Here is a 21,573-nt window from a genome sequence, read left to right as displayed (position 1 = left end):
GGACAACCTCTAGTAATACATCTGTATTGGTGGTATCTATCTATGGTCAGATACAAAAATGAAGCTGAAGTACTAAGTTTGCTTGGTAAAAGGAGACGAAGGGTGATAACTGAGGATTTCTTTTGTGATTGGGAACCTGGGAACCTGTGAACTGTGCTGTTTCACAGGGATTGGTGCTAGGATCCTTACTTCAGTGACTCCAGAGTGTAAGTAAATGGCTGGATTAGTAAGTCTTTAGATGCTAGGAAACTCAGTGGTATGGTTGACAGTGCAATATTTACTAGTGCACTAAATATTTCCGTAGCAGTTCAGTGAGGTTCTGATCCAAGCCATGGTACAATAAAGGCTTAGTATAGTGCATCCTCTTTGGTTGTGAAATTACTAAGCATCACAATTTGTCACAGCACATTAGTCCCCTCTGTTTGACCCTGCATGCCTTTGAGTTGGAACTTGTGTTCCATTGCTTGGATGTTAAGAGCTTTTCATTGTTCTGTGAACTACACTGAAGGCACCAGAATGTCGAGACAAGTATTTTCCAATGAATCAGAGTCAGGTTTATTATTACTGACATATGTCATGAAACTTGCTGTTTTCTGGCAGCAGTACAGTGCAATATGTACCAATGTTACTATAAGTTACAAAAGTAAGTAGAGCAAAAAGAGAGGTAGTGTTCATAGCCCATTCAGAAAAATCTGGTGGAGGGGAAAAAGCTGTTCCTAAAACATTGACCAAGACTTGAGCGCAGGGTCATAAAGGAAAGGTCGGATACAGGCTGAATCAAGGCTGTGGGGTCTTGGCCCCAGACGACTGAACTCAATGTTTGGATGTCAATTTAGGCACCGGGCCAGATTGAGAGGGTCAGGGTGTCGGGTTCCGGGCCAAGGGACAGGCCAGTTCAGCTTGCTGCTCCATGGCTTGGCTGTGCACTGAACTACTCTGAACTGTGGGATTCTCTTTGCGGACTTCAGCTCAGAATACTATTTGATAGCAGTTACTGCCTGCATGATGTGTTTTGTTTCACTCTGCACATTGGGTGTTTGGTCTTTGTTTAATGGGTTTTTTTTATTTTTTAATGGTTTTGTTATGGGCATTATGTGTTTTTAAAACATGAGTTCTTTCGAGTTTCTTTGTTTCGTGGCTGCCTGTTTGGAGATGAATCTCAAGGTTTTATAACGTATACATTGATAATAAATATATTTTGAACTTTGAAATTTGAGTGTGCATGTTCAGGCTTCTGTACTTATTCCCTGATAGTAGTAATGAGACTATCCATTAAATAATCATCATAAATTCTGGCTAAGTATCCAGTGGCAGCTATTTTCTGCTGATGACCAGGTCTCCAGAAGTTCAGTTAGTGGTGTACTACTCTCTGCATCAGATTCTAAATATTGTTGTTTGGTGGTGCTTGTGGTTTTCTAAATTACACTACAAAATTCCATTCTGTTCTTGAGTTCTTATCTGAGTCACTGTCCTGGCTCTGGAATTATTAAGTGTCAGATGTTGCTCAATTAAAAGGACCATTTGTTCAAGTCCGTTCAGTGTAATCTCATCCAACTCTGAGTCAGAAAATTATGGATTCAAGCCCCATTCCAATGACTGATGTTCCTACGTAGATACCTAAACATTATTTGAGCTGACAGATACTTGCTCTTCAGCAGCTATCACTAAAAATATTATTTGCTTGTTATGATGCTGTAGCTGGAGCTTGCTGAGTACATATTGGTTATTATGCTTCCTACAACAGCCATTGTCCAAAATCTGTAAGATCTAGGATGGAAATTAGTGGGGAAAGATGAATGGACGAGAACAGCAGAGGCAGTGATCCCTGCAGAAAGTGGGGGGTGGGGGAGTAAAGATGTGCTTGGTGGTAGGATCCCTTTGCAGATGGTGGAAGTTGTGGTAATTTATTTGTTGAATGTGGAGGCTTATGGGGTGGTAGGAGAGGACAGGAACAGCTCTACTCCTATGAAGGAGGCAGGAAGAAGGTTGAGCACGGACGTCTGGAAAATGGAGCTGGGTGAGGGCAGCACCAATGGTGGAGGAAAGGAAACCCTATCTTTGAAGAAAGAGGACCTGAAAAGGAAAGCCTCATCCTGGAAACTGATGCAACAGAGATGAAGGAACTGAGAAAAGGAATAGCATTTTTACAGGAAACAGAGTGAGAAGAGGTAAGGTCAAGATAGCAGTGGGAATCAGTAGATTTATAAAACAGTTTCCACAGATGCTGTAAATCCAAAGCAACACACACAAGATGCTGCAGGAACTCAGCAGGTCAGACAGCATCTATGAAGAGAAATAAAGAGTCTACATGTCTGACCAAAACCCATCAAAGCTGACTGTTTATTCCTTTCCATTGATGCTGCCTGACCTGCTGAGTTCCTCCAGCATCTTGTGTGTGAAATTGAACTCCTGTTGAGTTTGCGTAACTACTGGGATAGTGTATTGAGAGAAGTATAAATATCCAAGTGATTGAAATTTTTTTTTAATCTGTGGGATCTGCTGTAATTTTTCTTTCTAATAACATGTTTATAATACGTATTTATTTTAGAAAAAGGCTATGTGCGCTTTTATTCCTTTCTTGAGATCTGCAAGTGAAAGCACTTTACTACAAAAAACTTTGCACTTATTCTACTACCGTTAGCAGTAAAAAAGCTATCTCACAGTAAAAGGCAGCCAAGGAAACCCACTGCTGGACTGACCTTTTAAAGTCCTCACCACATCCACGTCCTCACCATCAATAGTAACAGTAACCATCAATAGTAAACTAAATCTCCCAATTAGTTTTTGTTCTTTAAGAGTTGCCCAAATAAATGGCTGCTTTGATTAACTGACTGCCCAATAAGCTGGAATCCACTGTACTCTTTTTAAGAAAAATGTTACAGCTTGGTCAGACCCCACTTGGAGTACTGTGCTCAGTTCTGGTCATCTTACTACAGGGAGGATGTGGAAACTATGGAAAGGGTGCAGAGGAGATTTACAAGGATGTTGTCTGGATTGGGGAGCATGCCTTATGAGAATAGGTTGAGTGAACTTGGCCTTTTCTTCTTGGAGTTACGGAGGATGAGAGGTGACCTGAAAGAGGTGTATAAGATGATGGGAGGCATTGATCGTGTGGATAGTCAGAGGCTTTTTCGCAGGGCTGAAATGACTAACACAAGAGGGCACAGTTTTAAGGTGCTTGGAAGTAGGTACAGAGGAGTTGTCAGGGGTATGTATTTTACACAGAGAGTGGTGAGTGCGTGGAATGGGCTGCCAGCGATGGTGGTGGAGGCGGATACGATAAGGTCTTTTAAGAAACTCCTGGATAGGTACATGGAGCTTAGAAAAATAGAGGGCTATGGGTAACACTAGGTAATTTCTAAAGTAAGTACATGTTTGGCACAGCATTGCGGGCCTAAGGGCCTGTATTGTGCTGTAGTTTTTCTGTGTTTCTAAACGGCAAGGTTAAATGACCTTGAAGTGCCTGTGTGATTGGGCCAGTTCTGTGTATTTTAACTTGTTCAGGGGGTTAAGCCACCATGTTGGTAAGCATTCTAGAACTTAATGTTGTGAGAAGATCCTCACACTTCGTCAACCTATCAGTCTTCAGAACTTTGGGATTTTTGTTTCTATTATTTTGTAAATACATGTCTGCTTGACTCTGTGTGCTGTGTTTTGCACCTTGGCCCCAGAGGTGTTCAGCTATATACATGTGTATGATTGAATGACAGACTTGAATTTGGTGGGTTAGAGGCCATTTGTTTATCCACCACTTTCTTTCCTCTTTAAATACTTCAGTATCAACAATGATTTCTTCTTAAGCCCATCGCCCCTACTAGGGCATAGGCTGCCGTCAGCAACTGGCCAGAGTCCTCTGTCCTGGGACAGTCTTTCACGTTGCCCCCAGGTGTAGCCCGACTTTGAAGACCCTTCCTCTCCCAAGCAGCTTCTGTTGCGTTTCTCAAGTAGTGTTTTTTTTTAACATGATGGACTTGTCAGCTCCATGCCCAATCAATTATGCCCAATTCAATCCTCTTCCTTTCACAACCAGGCCCCTGACCTTCCAGGGCAGAATTAACAGTGGTTTCACTGGTAGTTCAACGGCAAATGTTCAGAACCAGCTTCAAAAACAGTTGAGCCCTATAACTGAGCTGCCAGAGAGCTACTGAACCTCAGAATGACTGTATGCAATTGCTGGGTTTAATCAGCAAGGAGAGGCTTCAGTTCTGACTTGAACACACCCCGGGGATTAATGAATCACTCCGGCCTAAACAGATGGCTGGACAGGTGTGATAACGTAGCTATTGGGGAGTCTGCCTTGGGCTGCAGACATTGTTCTGAGAGTTTCTTGCCACATAAGAGCTGAGTCATCATCTGCCACACAGCATGCATCTGTCCTCTCTAACAGTGTTCTATTCAAGTGCAGAATGACTATTAGACGGTTGCTGTGATTTCGGCTTGTATCCGTAATGGTAGTTTGCCATATTTTCATCTCGGCAGTCAATCTGTGTTTAGGTAACCGAATCACTGAGTGGATTGTCTCTTTTGATTTAAATATAATTTTGCTCACAGTTGAAGTATTGTAAAGCTTTACATCATGAGCTGTAAAAATAAGGTTCTATGTATATCTTCACTTACAAATTCAAATGGAAACTTAAGTTGATTAGGATTATAAAATAGAAAATGGTTCAACTTGTGAAGTAGTTGAAGTTCCTGTTGTATTTGTGAAAATTTTCTACCAGTATTTTAGTTTTGGTTTGAGCTGCATACAGTGGTGTGCCTGGCACAAAATGACGTCCTAGCTACTCTCTTCATCCTCCCATCCCCACCCCACCTACCTTCCCCCTTCACTAGCTTCACCTATCATCTTCCAGCTTGTACTCCATTCCCTCCCCCACCCCCGCACCTTATTCCGGCTTCTTTCCCCTTCCCGTCCAGTCCTGATGAAAGGTCTCAGCCCAAAACATCAACCCTGTATTTCCCTCCATCGACACTGTGCATCTGCTAGGTTCTTCCAGCAGTTGGTGGGTGTTAATACGAAAGAAATTATTTAAAGCTGTTAAAAAATTTTTAACATCATGCAATTACTGCATGCACATTGGTAAAAGAATTAAGAGCTTTAAATAAGCCATAGTTTTCTTATTAACAGGCTATAAATATTAACAGATTATTGATTGATCTGTTTTCAACGTAAACAGATAGAAGTTGAAAACGGGTTGAAAGTATGAAGAAATCAGATTCATTTTACAAAGTCATCAAATTTGTTTTTTACTCACTTTGATGATATTAAGGCAAATTTATTGGCGCGTTGGTTCTGAGCTTGACTTTTAAATTTTTCATTTGGAAGTCATTATGAGGTTGATTGGAATCATTTTTCCTAAATCTGCCAGGAAATGTTTGGCAGGAGACTTCTTAAGTGGGTAGTCATAACTGAAGGAAGAAGTTTACTTACTAAGCCCATCACCCCTACTGGGCAAACACGAGGAATTCTGCAGATGCTGGAAATTCAAGCAACACACATCAAAGTTGCTGATGAACACAGCAGGCCAGGCAGCACCTCTAGGAAGAGGTACAGTCGACGTTTCGGCCCGAGACCCTTTGTCAGGACTAACTGAAGGAAGAGCTAGTAAGAGCTACTGGGCATAGGCTGTTGACAGCAGTCTACCAGAGTCCTCTGTCCTGCGCTGGCCTTTCAAGTTGACCCCACGAGTGGCCTGTCTTCAACATGTCCTTCTTCTCCCAGGGATGAGGTCCTTGGAGCTTTGCTTGGTGTTTCTGTAGCATGGGGCTGTAACAGAACGGGGTTTCTAGCCCCCTACCCAACCAGGCTTGGGACCATTCATGGCAGACTTGAAGAAGTTTGGAATGCTTTTTATTTTTATCAAGGAGATTGCAATGCAAATTAGAAAGTATAATTATTGTCAAAATCCAATTGTTCGCTTATAGACTGGAAGTGATCATGACATGCTTCAGACAGGATCATAGATGTGTTTCCTTCAGGAGTTTACATCTGTGTTTGAAAGTGTGGTTGAATCAGATACTGAACAGTCCTTCATACATTCCTTTCTACTAATTCATAAGCAGTAACAGTGAGGAAAAAGGCTTTTTTTGCTTTGCAGGAGTTTTGGTGTGTGGTGTGTTGAAAAGATATTCTTGAGGCTTGATGGAGTCATGTGCATGTCACCCGAGTCATGCTTTTAAGTGCAATTACTTGTAGGCTTTATGTCCGTTATCTCAAAGTTCAAAGTAGATTTGTTATCTAAATACATATGTCACCAAGTACACCCCTGAGATTCAATTTCTTATGGGCAATCACAGGATCTACAAGAAACTCAATACAATTAATGAAGAATGACACCCAAAAGGATGGACAAAAGTCAGTGTGCAAATGCAAGAAGCAATAAATATCGAGAACATGAAAGTGAGTCTGTACGTTTTTGAAGCAATTCAGTGAAGGGGCAAGTGAAGTTATCCCCTCTAGTTCAGAAGCCTGATGGTTCAGGGGTAATACATGTTCCTGAAGCTGGTGGTGTAAGTCCTGAGGCTTTTGTACCACTTTCCTGATGGCAGCATGCAAAGAGAGCATGACCTGGTTTGTGGAGGTCCTTGATGGTGGATACTGCTTTCCTGCAACATGCTCTGTGTAGATGAGCTCAGTGGTAGAGAGGGTTTTACCCGTGATGGTCTGGGCTACTTTTTGTAACTTTTCTGGTCAAGAGCATTGGTGCTATGATGCAACCAATCAGTATGTTCCACTACATATCTATAGAAATTTGACAAATGACATGCCAAATCTTTGCAAACTTCTAAGAAAGTAGAGGCACTACTGTGCTTTCTTTGTAATGGCACTTCTGTGCTGGACCCAAGTCAGATCCTCTAAAATGATAACACCTAAGAAATTTAAAGTTGCTGACTCACTCCACCTCTGATCCCCCAATGAGGACTGGTTTATGGACCCACCAATTTCCTCCTCCTGAATTCAGTAATCATCTCCTTGGTCCTGCTGACATTGAATGAGTTGTTGTGGCCCCACTCAGCCAGATTTTCCATATCCCTCCAATCTCGTCTGCTTTCTTCAAAGTTGGTTACTTGTACTATTCTGTTGGCACCCACTATAGATGTGTGATCACGCGAGTCGATTATGATGGTCTTCTAAGGAGTTGTCTACTGCTGGGACCTCAGGTGGCTGTAGAGGCCGATCCAGGATCCACATATCTAGGATGTTAGAGTGGATTCCCTTAATAGAAAATGCCTGTGCATTATATAACCTGCACAGGCTGAAGCACGGGCAGTTACCACATGGTCCTTGACAGACTGGGGTCAGGTACCAGTGGCGTGGCATTTCAAGAGGACTGGGGACCTTTCACTGCTACAGCCTTCCTCCGCCTTCACTGCCCCTGTGATGTTTCATCTTCTGCCAGCTTCACTGTTGAGGTCTTGGTTGGATCACTTTGTCTGGTACCTCCTCCTTGACCTTGCCACCATGGATGACCTTACCGGGAACTAAGCTCCAGTTGGCATTGTCGTCAGAATCTCAGAAACTCACAAGCCTCTCCGTGATGACAAAGTGATGATCCTCGAAGAAGAGGCACCCATAATGGCTTAAGAGTGATCATTGAATTTGGCATTGAGCTTCTTGAAGTAACGTACAGTATGAAAATGGCTTGATATTTCCAGATTGTGGAACGTATTTACCGTTGCTTCTGCTCCTCCATCCTTTTATTCGTTTCAGAGATGCAGTGCAGAGCAGACCCTTCCAGCTCAAAGAACTGCACCACCCAACAACCCACCTATTTAACCCTAGTCTAATCACAGGACAATTTTACAATGCCCAATTAGCCCACTAACCATTATGTGTTGAACTGTAGGAGGAAACCAGAACACCTGAAAGAAACTTGCAGAGTCACGGGGAGAACGTACAAACTTCTTACAGACAGCATCGGAGTGGAACTCTCAACTCTGCCACCCTGAGCTGTGCCAACCTAAATCTAATCTTTGATGCCTACCTTTGGCTTCTCCACTTTGATTCGTTTAAGCAGGCACTGTTTTTAAAATTGTTGTTAATCATTACCATTACAGAGTTACCTCATAATTCTGTACTTTGTAACTCCTGGCATTCTGCAATGAAAGCCTAACTTCTGTATTGTGGGGTGGATTCCACAAAACTGAAAATCTCCATGCACCTAACCAGCAGAAATTGAAATTTTTGTTTTAGCTATCTTTAACATTTGTAAGAAAACCTCAGGAGAATGAGACTCTGGAGGGCATCACAATCTTGCACCGCTCTGCACTTCTAATGTAGAGGTAATAAATAAAAAGTACACATTTTGAAATATAAAAAGCAGAGCTCACACGATCTCTAAACATGCTGCTCTCCCATTCTATGTGGTGTCTGACCTCTATTATTTGAAAAAGCAGTTTAAACCATTTAAGGCTTGTAACTTGGCAAGTGACTATTCATCTCACTGTGTCTGTGCTGTATTTTGTGTGAGTAGTCCAGCTGTTCTGTTCTGATTCCTGTTGCGTTGCCTTTTAATCTTCCATTGTTCTGTCTATATTTTTTCTTAACAAATATGTAAACACAAAACCTTCCAGTTTCCAATGACCACCTTAAAACATCCTCTAGCCTTTCTCCTTGCATTCACGTAGTGTGATTCTTGGATTGATGATCATTTATTGATTCTCCAACACAAAGAAGCAATCTTTCACCATTTGCAAATTTCTTCTTAATTTCTCTAGGAGTTACTGTTGCAAGAATGGCAAAATATGTCAAAGAAACTGGTGCTCTTTGTGCTTTTTTTTAAAAATACTTTTGTTACAAAGATAAATTGGGAGCTCTTGGCTCCCAGTTCACAGCTGAGTTGGTCAGCTTAATTTCACGCTAAGGTGTAGTTGTTAGCATAACGTTAAGTGCCAGCGATCAGGCTTCAATCCTTGCCACTTTCTGCAGGGAGTTTGTACATCTTCCCCATGACCGTGTGAGTTTCCTCTGGTGCTCCAGTTTTCTCCCACATGCTAAAGAAATATGGATTTCTAAGTTGTGGGCATGCTTTGTTGGTACCGGAAGCATGGAAACACTTGGGTGCTATTCCCAGCACATCCTCAGACTGTGTTAGTTGTTGACACAAACGACACATTTCACTGTATGTTTTAATGTACATGTGTCAAATAAAGCTAATCTTTGTAGTATTGCTTGCCAAGCCTGGAGGTTGAATCTCAAACACTTCATCACTAGTCGAGGTGACATCAGTGCACAATTGTGTTGTTTCTGCCAAGTGCTGTCGTTAATATAGGTCTGGCTGATTGTTCTGAATCATTGGCTGTCGTGCTGACCATAGTCTCTGCTGGGTCCCGGCCAACAAATAGCTGAATGATCTCCGCCGGCCCATGTCCCTGGTTTATTGGTTGTTGTGAGTGTTAGTTCCTTGAGTGTCCACGGCTCACCCCTCAGCCCCGATCCCACAAGCACAAAGGTTCATAAATCGCGCCTGGTTCAATGTGCTTCTTAATAGTCTTCCACTGAGAACTAATCTTCTAAGCATTCTTTTGATTTCATGTTTTGTGCTTCTGCCAGGATTTTTGAAGTTTTTCAGGTGAACTTGTGCCCTTCTTGGTCTTCATGTACTGAGATGAGTGACAGGATCGTGGATTCTTACAGCCTGCTGATGTTCATGTAGTCTCGTGCATAGTTTTCTCCCCATCTGTCCTACATAGCGTTTGGGCCAGTCTCCACATTAGATCTGGTATTTTATGCTTGTTCTCTCCATGTGGGCTGTTGGATCTTTGGTTCTAAAGACAAGCATTCTGATGATTATGCTGGATTTTTGTGCAACTCTTATTCTGTGTGGTTGGAGCAGTCTTGTCGTCATTCCAGAAATATTCCTAATTGGTAAAGTATGAATGCACAGTTACAGGAACATGGGGAAATCATAGTTGGAGACGAACTGTTATGTAATAATAACTCTGTAGGAGCAAATCCAGATAGCGTTGTCACTGCTACCCTGAAGTTATTGAACATCTGTTCTACATATTCCTGGTGGCTGTAGGGGAACGTAAGAATTTTTTTGTTTTGTTTGTACTTGAAATAGAGAAATAAATGTTTCTATTGATCAAGTGCAAAATTATTTTGCTGCTTGTCTCAGGTAGAAATATGGTGCTTTGGTAAAGTTACTATTGACAACTGGTTTGTGATAAATCGCTTGTTGGATTTCAGTCTGTCCAGAGGCAGCACGTTTTCTGCATTGCCTTTACAGTTATCTACTGATGTGCTGTTATTCCCAAAACTTGTACAATGCAATGTTAGCATCTAAGTTCAAGGTAAATTTATTATCAAGGTGCATACACGTTGCCATATACAACCCTGGGATTCATTTTCTTGCAGGCATTCACAGCAGATGCAAAGAAAAAGTGATGGAATCAATGAAAACTGCAAACAGCCAATGTGCAAAAGATGACAAATTGTGCAAATACAAAAAGCACAGATAATAATTATAATAAGTAATATTGAGAACACAAGTTGTCGAGTCCTTGGAAGTGAGTACATAGGTTGTGGAATCAGTTCGGTGTTGGGGTGAGTGAAGTTATCCAACCTGGTTCAGGAGTCTGATGGTTGAGGCGTAATAACTGTTCCTGAACCTGGTAGTGTGGGACAGTACTAGATTTAATGCCTCAATTAGTAATTCTTTATTTTAAATTTTAATAAAAACTTAATATTGTGCCTGTACAACACTGGACTATTATAATACATTGAGCCTGTTCGTAAGTGGTGCACATACCTATTACTACAAACTTCTGTTTCTACATACTGTATCCAGCATCATTTTCTCTCCTTCGGGCAGTAGTTTCAAGTAATCCATTACCTCTAAAGTTAAGAAATAGCACAGCTTTTTGGTTAAAGATTCACTTTTGTACGTTTTGTGACTTTGGATAAGTTCTGTTTTGATTTTCTTGTCTAAATTCAGCAGCTTTGTCATGCAGAGGGAGAAATGTTTCTTGCGTTTAAAGATCTAGAGATTAGTTTTATTTGTCACTTATACATCGAAACATACAGTGAAATGTGTCGTTTGCATCAATAACTGATCCATTCTGAGGATGCGTTGGGTCACCACGCTTCTGGGGCCAGCGGAGCAGGCTCTCAACTTACTAACCCTAACTTGTATATCTTTGGAATGTGGGTGGAAACCAGAGCACCCGGAAGAAACACACATGAGAATGTACAGACAGCAGTAGAATTGAATCCCGATCGTGGATTGTTGGTGCTGAAAATGATGCTACCAAAGTGGAATATTGTGTTCTCAACCGTTCGAATGACAATGGGGCATGGTATACTAATGAGCCTATTCATCTTCTGAGGTGTTGGCAATCAAACCGTGTCTCGGCATATATCTCAAAGACAATGTGCTGAAAACTAACTTTGACATGAAGTTACACTCGTTGATTATTCTATTGATCCAGGTTCATTATAAGGAATGTTTTACCAAGTCTATAGTAGGAATTGAGTTGGTCGTAACCAGTAGAAATATGTATAATTCAGAATTCTGTACATCCTGAAATTTGTTCAGGATTTTATCAGTTTGAATGATATGAACAACAGTTATATAGAGGCATTATAATTTAAAATAGTAGAGTATAGCTAAAGCTGCTTTGATTAACAGCTTTCCACCTCTGTCTCCAGGACCCAGTATGAGCTTATTTTATATATTCACCAGCCTTTAACGACCCACTGTTTTTTACTTTGGTGATTTGACAGCTGTTAGCCTCTTGAAATACTACTAGTTTGTCAAAGCATATGGGTAAAATTGTGCATTTAGAATTCTGAATACTGAAATGTGATTCCATCTTTGAAGGCTGTATAATATTTTTTGGGGGGGAGGTTCTTTTATCATTCTTCTGCAGTTTCTTTTGTGTATTAAGGAGAAAACAGATCTCCAAATAGATTTGAGACTAGCCAGACAAGTTGGTCAGCATGGACAAAGTTGGGCCGAAGGGCCTGTTGCTGTGTTGTATAACTTTGTGTCTTGAGCAATGTCCACCACTATATTTCTGTTTCTCTCCTCCCTTGCGTGAGCATTATTTGGCATCTGTCCAAAGAACCAATGCTTGAAATTTTCTTGTCAAGGATGCCACATGGTGAAACCATGCTAATGCAGTCATGCTGATTTCCTGATCTCATATCATGTTGTCTGAAAATGCCAAGAGGAAAGAAATGTCTTGGAACTTGTTCCTTCTTGCAATAGTAGTCTTTGTAGCAATTATCATTTAGTTTGGCAGAAGTGTAAGACCATTGTCTGTGTCTCAGGGAGGGAGGTCAACTGTCCGCTCTGAAGAGACTGAACTATGGTATTTAACACTATGTTGAGATGATTGCTGAAATCACCTCAACATAGTACAACACCACTGTAAAGTCCTTCCTAGTCTCCGAGCATTTGTGGTTACAGATGCTGCAGAAGGAAGGGAGAGCAGATAGTCATAAGGCAAGCTAGCACAGGAACAGGCACTTCAGCCCACCTGGTCTATGCCAAATCATTATCCAGCCTAGTTCTACCGACCTAGACCCATAGCCCTCCCTACTCCTCCCATCTGTTTAGTTATCCAAACTTCCCTTAAATATTGAAATCAAACTCCAATCCACCACTTTCATTGGAGCTTGTTCCACACTCTCACCGCCCTCTGAGTGAAGAAGTTCCCCCTCATGTTCCCCTTAAACATTTCGCCTTTCACCCTTAACCCACAACCCTGAGTCCTGAGAAACAGTTTTGGTTCAAAACGTTGACTCTATTCCTCTCCATAAGACCATAAGACATAGGAGCAGAATTAGGCCATCTGGCCCATCGAGTCTGCTCCACCATTCAATCATGGCTGATCCTTTTTCTTTTAACTCCTCCTCAACCCCAGTTCCCAGACTTCTCCCCAGTAACCTTTGATGCCATGTCCAATCAAGAACCTGTCAATCTCTGCCTTAAATATACCCAATGACCTGGCCTCCACAGCTGCATGTGGCAACAAATTCCACAAATTCACCACCCTTTGGCTAAAGAATGTAATTCCGTGGATGCTGTCGGCCCTGAGGAGTTTCCTCCAGCATTCTGTGTGTGTTACTCTGGATTTTCTGAATCGCTCTTATTTATGACCTCTATTTGCAGTCCTACCCAACCTCAATGGAAAAAGTCTGTTTGCATTTACCCGACCTATGCCCCTCATAATTTTGTATGTTTTTTATCAAATCTCCCCTTGTTCTCCTACACTCTGGGGAACAAAGTCCTAACTTATTCAACCTTTCCCTATAATTTGGGTCCTCAAGTCCCAGCAATATCCTTGTAAATTTTCTCTGTATGCTTTCAATCTCATTTATATCTTTATTTAGGTCAATGTCTCGTACAACTTCAGCGTAACATCAGTTGTATCTTGGTGAGACATGAGTTTTTTGGAGGGGGCAGGTGAGAAAAGAGATTTTGAAATTAGAGGTAAGGTGAGGAGTAAGTCAGTGGTTTAAGGTTCTAAATAAAAGGAAAATAGCTGGTTGGGGAGGGGCAGAGTCAGAGTTGAAAAGGGGTGATGACCACTTCAGCAATTCCAGTGAGTTGGGTAACAGAATAAACGAAGCAGCGAGTTTTCAGAAAAGTAAGGGATATCCCCTGATGTATGACTGGCCCAAGTTTACGGTGAGTCTGCAATCATTTACAGCAAGTTAATGATTAGAGTTGCATCTGTGGCAAGGGTAATGGAGTTGATGCTTCGGGTCAAGTCCATGGACATTCTGGAAGCAGATGCCAAAGAGGTAACGATTATTGAACCTCCTTCGGTGTCTCTGTTACCAACAGTGGGAGAAGTGAACTTGCCAGCACCAGCTTATTGAGATCATCTCCAGCAGATGAGCTGAGCTGTGGAGCTGCGAAGCTGTGCAACTGGAGAATTAGATAGTTGATTGCTTTCTTTTGCTGGTCCGAATTGTCCCAGTGAGTCCTCTGGAAAGAAAAAGATAAGCTGGGCCCAAAGGAAAGCAGCAAGTTAACTCAAAGAATTAGAAACTTGAATGATAGCAAGAGAATGGTGGAGGGTTAAAGTACAAATTTTCGGGCTGTGAAGTATCTGGGAGAGAAGCAGCAAAAAGGAGAAAGACTCAATAGGAGCTGCTCTGCCTAATACCACAAGAACTGCAGAGTAGTGGACACAGCTCAGCACATCACAACAACCAGCCTCCCCTCTATGGACATTGTCTATACTTGCTGCCTCAATAAAGCAGCCAGCAAAATCAAAGACCCCACCCACCCCAGATATTCACTCATTTCCCCTCTCCCATCGGGCAGAACGTACAAAAACCTGAAAGCAGATACCACCAGGTTCAAGGACAGCTTTTTCCCACTGTCTTCAGATTTTTGAGTGGACCGCTGGCGTGGTGAGATGAATTCTTGGCTTTGCAATCTACTGAACTTTTTCAGTAGCTTTTACACTTTGTTCTGCATTGTTATTATTTTACCTTGTTTTAGCTCGATGCACTGAGTAATAATTTGATCTGTATAAACAGTGAGCAAGGCAAGCTTTTCACTGTACCTTAGTATATGTGAAAATAGTCAACCAACACCAATAGAAATGGGATAGAAATTATATCAATAGGTGCAAATGCAAAATGCATGCAACTTTGGATACGGTTAATAAAAGTATAAGAAATCAGGAAGGCCTGTTCTGTGGCTTCAAGTCTCATTTCCACACCGGCAAAAAGAATGTGTTTAAGTAGAAAAATCAGGTCCTGTGAATTATTCTAACATCCTGTCATGAATTCAGTGGTCAAAGCTAATTGACTTTTTGCACACACTCTCTTGCCTTGACACTTGTCTGCTAGTCATTTGGTGCCTGTTTCTTCAAATTCTCCCACTATGCTTCATTGCAGCTGTAAACACCAGCAGGTATGCAGAGAGCTACCGGATCCAGACGTATGCAGAGTACATAGAAAAGAAACAAGAAGAGAAGCAAACCAAGCGGAAGTGGACAGAGGAGAGCTGGCGGGAAGTGGAAAGAAAGAGGCTAAAAATCCAATACACTCCACAACCTTACCTCAGCCAGATGTTTGATTTCAACAGGTGAGTGTTACCAGATTATATCTGAAAGAAAGTCCACAGCATCGTAAACAATGGTAGACTCTATCTTCTGTTCTTTGCAATGGGTAATTAATTTCATATGTAACAACAGCACTTTGGGAGGAAATAAGGACATAAATAGAAGCAGGAGGAGGCTATTTGAACCATCCAACTCGCTCCACTATTCAATAAAATTATGACCGATCTACCAAAACCCCCTGAATTCCTGTGATATCCTTTAGTCTCTGCTATCTCTGAATATAATCAGTAAGCTTGGAGTTCAAAGTAAATTTATTATCAAAGTACATACTGTACATGTCACCTTATACAATCCAGAGATTCATTTTCTTGTGGGCATTCACAGTAAGTACAAAGAAACACAATAGTATCAATGAAAGATCAGGTCCAACAGGATGGGTGAACAACCAATGTGTGAATACAAAAATAAAAAGGTAATATTAATAATAAATAAGCAATAAGAACATGAGGTGATGAAAGTGAGTCCATGGGTTGTGGGAACAGTGTGTGAAGTTGACTGACATCAAGTGTGATGGTTGAGGGGTGATGACTGTTCCTGAACCTGGTGGTGTGGGTCTTGAAGCTCCTGTACCTCCTTCCTGAATTCAGTATTTGAAGCTAGTTGACTTTTTGCACGTACTCTCTTACCTTGACACTTGTTGGGTGGTCTTGTTTGTGCCTGTTTCTTCAAATGGGACTTATGTGTGGGACCCACAACAGATCCTCTGAAATTATAACACCAAGGAATTTAAAGTTGCTGTTCTCCAGATGAGGGCTGACTCATGGTCCTCTGCTTTGCTCCTCCTGAAGTCAATAATCAGCTCTTTGGTCTTGCTGACATTGAGTGAGAGGTTGTTGTTGAGGCACACGCAGCCAAATTTTCAATCTCCTTCCTATATGTTGATATGTCACCACCTTTGATTTGGCCTATGACAGCAGACTTAAATATTGCATTGGAGCTGTGCTTAGCCTCACAGTTATAAGTACACAACTTGTTGCTGCACCTGTGCTGATGGTGATTGTAGAGGAGACGTTTTTACCAATCTGAATTAACTTTGGTCTGCAAGTGAGGAATTCAAGGATCCAGCTGCACAAGGAGGTCTGGAAGCTTATTGATTGGTTTTGAGGGGATGATAGTATTGAATGCTGAGCTGTAGTAATTGAAGAGCTTGATGACTGTCCAGATGATCCAGGGTTGAGTGAAGAGACAACGAACTGGCCATCAGCTGTTGACCTATTGTAATGATAGGCAAATTGGAATACCATATATTACACACTTAACATTTTAAGAAAAGCTTCTTCCCCTCTGCCATCACATTTCTTAACGGCCTCATGAATGTTGCCTCTCTATTTTCCCCTTTTTGCACTAGTTATTTATTATTTTATATTCTCTATTATAACATAGTAATTTTTTTTAGGTGTTGCATGGTACTGCTGCTGCAAAACAAGTGTCACAACTTACATCAGTGACAATAAACTTGATTCTGGTGAGGAGCTGAGTTGTAGAATTCCAAAGATTTACCACCATCTGGCTAGAGAAATAGTCGTCTCAGTTTTGAATTGCTCATTTTGATCTGTGATCCTTCGTTTTAAACATCCCACTCTAGGGAAAATTCCCCTTTGCATCTACTGTGTCAATCCTTTTTTAAAGAAAAAGTCCATAGGTTCCAGTGAGATTACCTCTTATTCTTCCAAGCCTTCAGTACACCAACTGAAGCAGTTTAAGAAAGTAGCTGTACACCTTTTTTGTTGTGGGTAACTGTCATAAGCTTTCAACACCCTCACCTTGTAAATAAATTATCTGGAATCATGAGAAATTTTTCTATTTCTGCAAATTGAGATGAACACCTTCCATTACAGCTCTTGTGTTTGTAAATTAAAATTGCAACGTCAAAGCTTTTAATATTCCAATTTGAATCATTAGACTCAAAAACACATTTCAAAATTAAGCAACACACATCAAAGTTGCTGGCGAATGCAACAGGCCAGGCAGCATCTGTAGGAAGAGGTGCAGTCGACGTTTCAGGCTGAGACCCTTCAAAATTAACTTTTGTTCTCTGAACATTCCCATGCATTGTGAGTTGTTTAGTGGTCATGGTATTTCTAAATTGTAGAATGAAAAGCCACCAAGAGAAAAGAGCAAGGGAAAACCTGATGTAGATTAATGTGGCTCCTATGACACATTCTTGCTTTTTAATTAAACATTTACTCTGGAAAATGTTAACTTGTCAGCAGCTGTATTGGAGAAATTGGGACTTCACTGAAATGGCCAGGGGCTGAATCTGATGAAGTAGCTTCTGATTTTAAAAAAACATGCCCTAAATTAACCAGTAATATAATTTGAAACAACAGTTTGCAAAGATGACAACATTTTGTGTCTCACTTTATCAAGTGGATTCTTTTATAAACAATCCTTAAGTTGTCGGTATGAATTTAACAGGTTAGGTGAGGAAAATTAGCATATTTGCAATGTACAACTAGGGGCTTTTGCTTATAACTACAAGCTGTATTTTATTTTTTATCATATTTTTGCATGTCAGTGCAAATTTTCAATAATTTCTGGTTTTAATTCACAAGCCATCACATTTATGTAATAATGTGTGTGACCTAGTATGAAATAGTAACTGACGATTGAATGGTGTATAGTTGCCTGCAGGATTCAGTTTCCACTGTTGCTTCATATTGGAACCTCTGTTTCTTAAATCAACTAGGGTCCAGCATTCATTCAATGGTTCCATGATTCAGTCTAATATGAGAGAATGTGTACAGTATACCGAAGGCACAAGTCTTCCAAACCACACCTGGAGATAACGAAATTGCCAGGCGACATGACGAGTGCAAAAATGAGAACCTGCACCTGTGGAGAACCGTGGTTTGAGCTGCAGCTGAAGTTCACGGACTCTGACAGGACCCCAGCCACCTTGAAAATTAGAGAGAAACGTGAATAAAAAAGGAAGAATAAACAGTTTTGTGGATGAACTGGAAGAAGTCTTGAGTGTGTAAATATTAAGGAAGAGGATGTGCTGGAGCCTTTGGAAAGCATTAAGTTGGATAAGTCACCGGGACCAAATGAGATGAACCCCAGGCTACTGTGGGAGGCGAGGGAGGAGATTGCTGAGCCTCTGGCGATGATCTTTGCATTATCAATGGGGGCGAGAGAGGTTCCGAAGGATTGGAGGTTTGCAGATGTTGTTCCATTATTCAAGAAAGGGAGTAGAAATAGTGCAGGAAATTATAGACCAGTGAGGCTTACTTCAGTGATTGGTAAGTTGATGGAGAAGGTCCTGAGAGGAAGGATTTATGAACATTTGGAGAGGCATAATATGATTAGGAATAGTCAGCATGGCTTTGTCAAAGGCAGATCATGCCTTATGAGCCTGATTTGAATTTTTTGAGGATGTGACTAAGCACATTGATGAAGGTAGAGCCGTAGGTGTATTGTATTTGGATTTCAGCAAGGCATTTGATAAGGTACCCCATGCAAGGCTTATTGAGAAAGTTAGGAGGCATGGGATCCAAGGGGCCATTGCTTTGTGAATCCAGAACTGGCTTGCCCACAGAAGGCAAAGGCTGGCTGTAGACAGGTCATATTCTGCATGGAGGTCGGTCACCAATGGTGTGTCTTGGGGATTTGTTCTGGGACCCCTACTCTTCATGATTTTTATAAATGATCTGGATGAGGAAGTGGAGGGATGGGTTAGTAAATTTACTGATGACACAATGGTTGGGGGTGTTGTGGATAGTCTGGAGGGCTGTCAGAGGTTACAGCGGGACATTGCAAATACTGGGCTGAGAAGTGGCAGATGGAGCTCAACCCAAATAAGTGTGAGGTGGTTCATTTTGGTAGGTCAAATATGATGGCAGAATATATTATTAATGGTAAGACTCTTGGCAGTGTGAAAGATCAGAGGGATCTTGGGGTCCGACTCCACAGGACACTCAAAGCTGCTGCGCAGGTTGACTGTGTGGTTAAGAAAGCATACGGTGCATTGGCCTTCATCAATCGCGGGATTGAGTTTAGAAGCTGAGAGGTAATGCTGCAGCTGTATAGGACCCTGGTCAGACCCCACTTGGAGTACTGTGCTCAGTTCTGGTCTCCTCACTACAGGAAGGATGTGGAAACCGTAGAAAGGGTGCAGAGGAGATTGACAAGGATGTTGCTTGGATTGGGAAGCATGCCTTATGAGAATAGGTTGAGTGAACTCGGCATTTTGTCCTTGGAGCAACGGCAGATGAGAGGTGACCTGATAGAGGTGTATAAGATGATGAGAGGCATTGATCGTGTGGATAGTCAGAGGATTTTTCCCAGGGCTGAAATGGCTAGCACGAGAGAGCACAGTTTTAAGGTGCTTGGAAGTAGGTAAGGGAAATGTCAGGGTTAAGTTTTTTATGCAGAGAGTGGTGAGTGCATGGAATGGGCTGCCAGCAGCGATGCTGGAGGCGGATAAGATAGGGTCTTTTAGGAGACTCCTGGACAGATACATGGAGCTCAGAAAAATAGAGGGCCTTGGGTAACCCTAGGTAATTTCTAAGGTAAGGACATGTTTGACACAGCTTTGTCGGCCGAAGGGCCTGTATTGTGCTGTATGTTTTCTATGTTTCTATGAAGTCATTTGGGTGTGTAAAAACCTCTGGTTCTATCTTTAGTTCCTCCCATTCAAGTGGCAATTTAAAAAATAGCAAAGTAACATGTTGGTATCTTCTGTATGTGTGATGTAATGACTGCAAGGTATCAAAATTGTGGTCTATCCAAGCCACTGCCTTTGTCTATTGGGATTTGAAGCTTTGGCTACGTTGTAGCCGCCAGAATTCTGAATTGAATTGTTTTGAGCATCAAAGGTTCTCCCTTTTTTGAAGAAGATTTAATGCAGATTTCCAAATTCCAAATTCACTGAAAGGTAGCAGGAAAGAGTATTTGAGGAACTGAGTCAGCGATGATCTTATTGAATGGTGGATTCAGATTTAGATTCATTTATTTATCACATCTATGTTGAAATATGGAAAAAATAAAAGGGTAGACTATTTTCTAAATGGAGAGGAAATTCAAAAACCGGAGGCACAAAGGTACTTGGGAGTCCTTGTGCAGGCTTCCCTAAGGGTTAATTTGTAGTGTGAGTCTATGGTGAAGAACACCATCACAACGTTAGCATTCATTTCAAGAAGATTAGAATATAAAAGCAAAGATGCAATATTAAATACTGGCGAGGCCTCATTTGGAGTATTGTGAACAGTTTTGGGACTCTTGTCTAAGAAAGGATGGGCTGAAACTGGAGAGGGTTCAAAGGAGGTTCACAAAAATGATTCCAGGATTGAGTGGCTTGTCATATGAAGAGTGTTTGATGGTTGTGGGGCTGTATTCACTAGAATTCAGAAGAATGAGGGGTGATCTCATTGAAACCTATTGAAAGGCCTTGACAGAGTGGATGTGGAGAGGATGTTTCCTATAGTGGGATAGTATGGTATCAGAATAGGGAGGCATCCTTTTAGAATGGAGATGAGGAGGAATTTCTTTAGCCAGAGAGTGGTGAATCTGTGGAATTCTTTGTCAGAGGCAGCTGTGGAAGCCAAGTCTTTATGTATATTTAAGGCAGAGGTTGATTGACTCTTGATTGGTCAGGGCATGAAGGGATATGGGGAGAAGGCAAGAAATTGGGGCTGAGGGGAAAATTGGATCAGCCATGATGAAATGGCAGGGCAGACTTGATGGGCCAAATGGCCTAATTCTACTCCTATATCTTTTGGTTATATGGTCTTATTATGGATACACACAATGAAATCCGTTATTTGTGTTAACAACCAGCCCAATTTCACTCAAGAGGGTGGTGAGAATGTGAAACGATCTGCCGGCAAAAGTGGTGGATGCAGGTTCGATTACAACATTGAAGAGAAGTTTGGTTAAGTACGTGGATGGGAGGGGTATAGGACTAGGGCGAATAGTGGTTTGGCACAGACTAGATAGGCCAAAGGACCTTTTTCTGTGCTGTAGTGCTAAACTAAAGATGTGAAGCAGGCTTGCCTACAAGTGTTGCCGCACATTCTGGCACCAGCATAGCATGTCCACAAAGTGCAGCTGAACAGCGTAGAACACAACAAGCAACAAAACAACTGCAATGGCAAAACAAGACCCGTTTCTCTCTCCGATGCACACGCAAACATGGTCCTTCAAACCCAGGACAAGCTGTCTCCAGCCTCTGGCCTTCAGTGGACACTGTCTCTTAGACATGGTGAAGCTGCTTGTAGAGCCATATTCCACACTCTCAATTTCAAATGGTCCTGTCATTTTCCGGCGATTTTCACCTTTGTACTTGGTGTGAGATGGGCATTATTAGAGGCTGTGTATTGCATGCCCATGCCACCCAATTATCAAAGTAGTAAATCTCAAGCAGCAATTTTTGTACAGACCATTTTATAACCGTGACAGAATTGCAGGGTTCGCTCACTGTTTATTTAAGCATGTAAACTAAATAAAAGTAACATTTCAGCAAACAAGTTATTTCAACTT

General features: G+C 41.5%; 1 protein-coding gene across 4 annotated transcripts in view; it reads left to right on the top strand.

The window, feature by feature from the left end:
* parn (poly(A)-specific ribonuclease (deadenylation nuclease)) overlaps positions 1-21,573 on the top strand; it is a 159,734-nt gene that overhangs the window by 101,973 nt on the left and 36,188 nt on the right. For all 4 annotated transcript variants that reach the window (XM_072269025.1, XM_072269022.1, XM_072269023.1 and 1 more), the window contains one exon: positions 14,867-15,056. In XM_072269025.1, coding sequence (XP_072125126.1) covers positions 14,867-15,056 — 190 coding nt within the window. The remainder of the gene's footprint in view (positions 1-14,866; positions 15,057-21,573) is intronic.

Source organism: Mobula birostris, chromosome 9 (genome assembly GCF_030028105.1).
Source record: "Mobula birostris isolate sMobBir1 chromosome 9, sMobBir1.hap1, whole genome shotgun sequence".
Classification (NCBI taxonomy): domain Eukaryota; kingdom Metazoa; phylum Chordata; class Chondrichthyes; order Myliobatiformes; family Myliobatidae; genus Mobula; species Mobula birostris.
The sequence above is the reverse complement of the archived record's forward strand: the minus strand, read 5'-3'. Positions and strand labels throughout refer to the sequence as shown.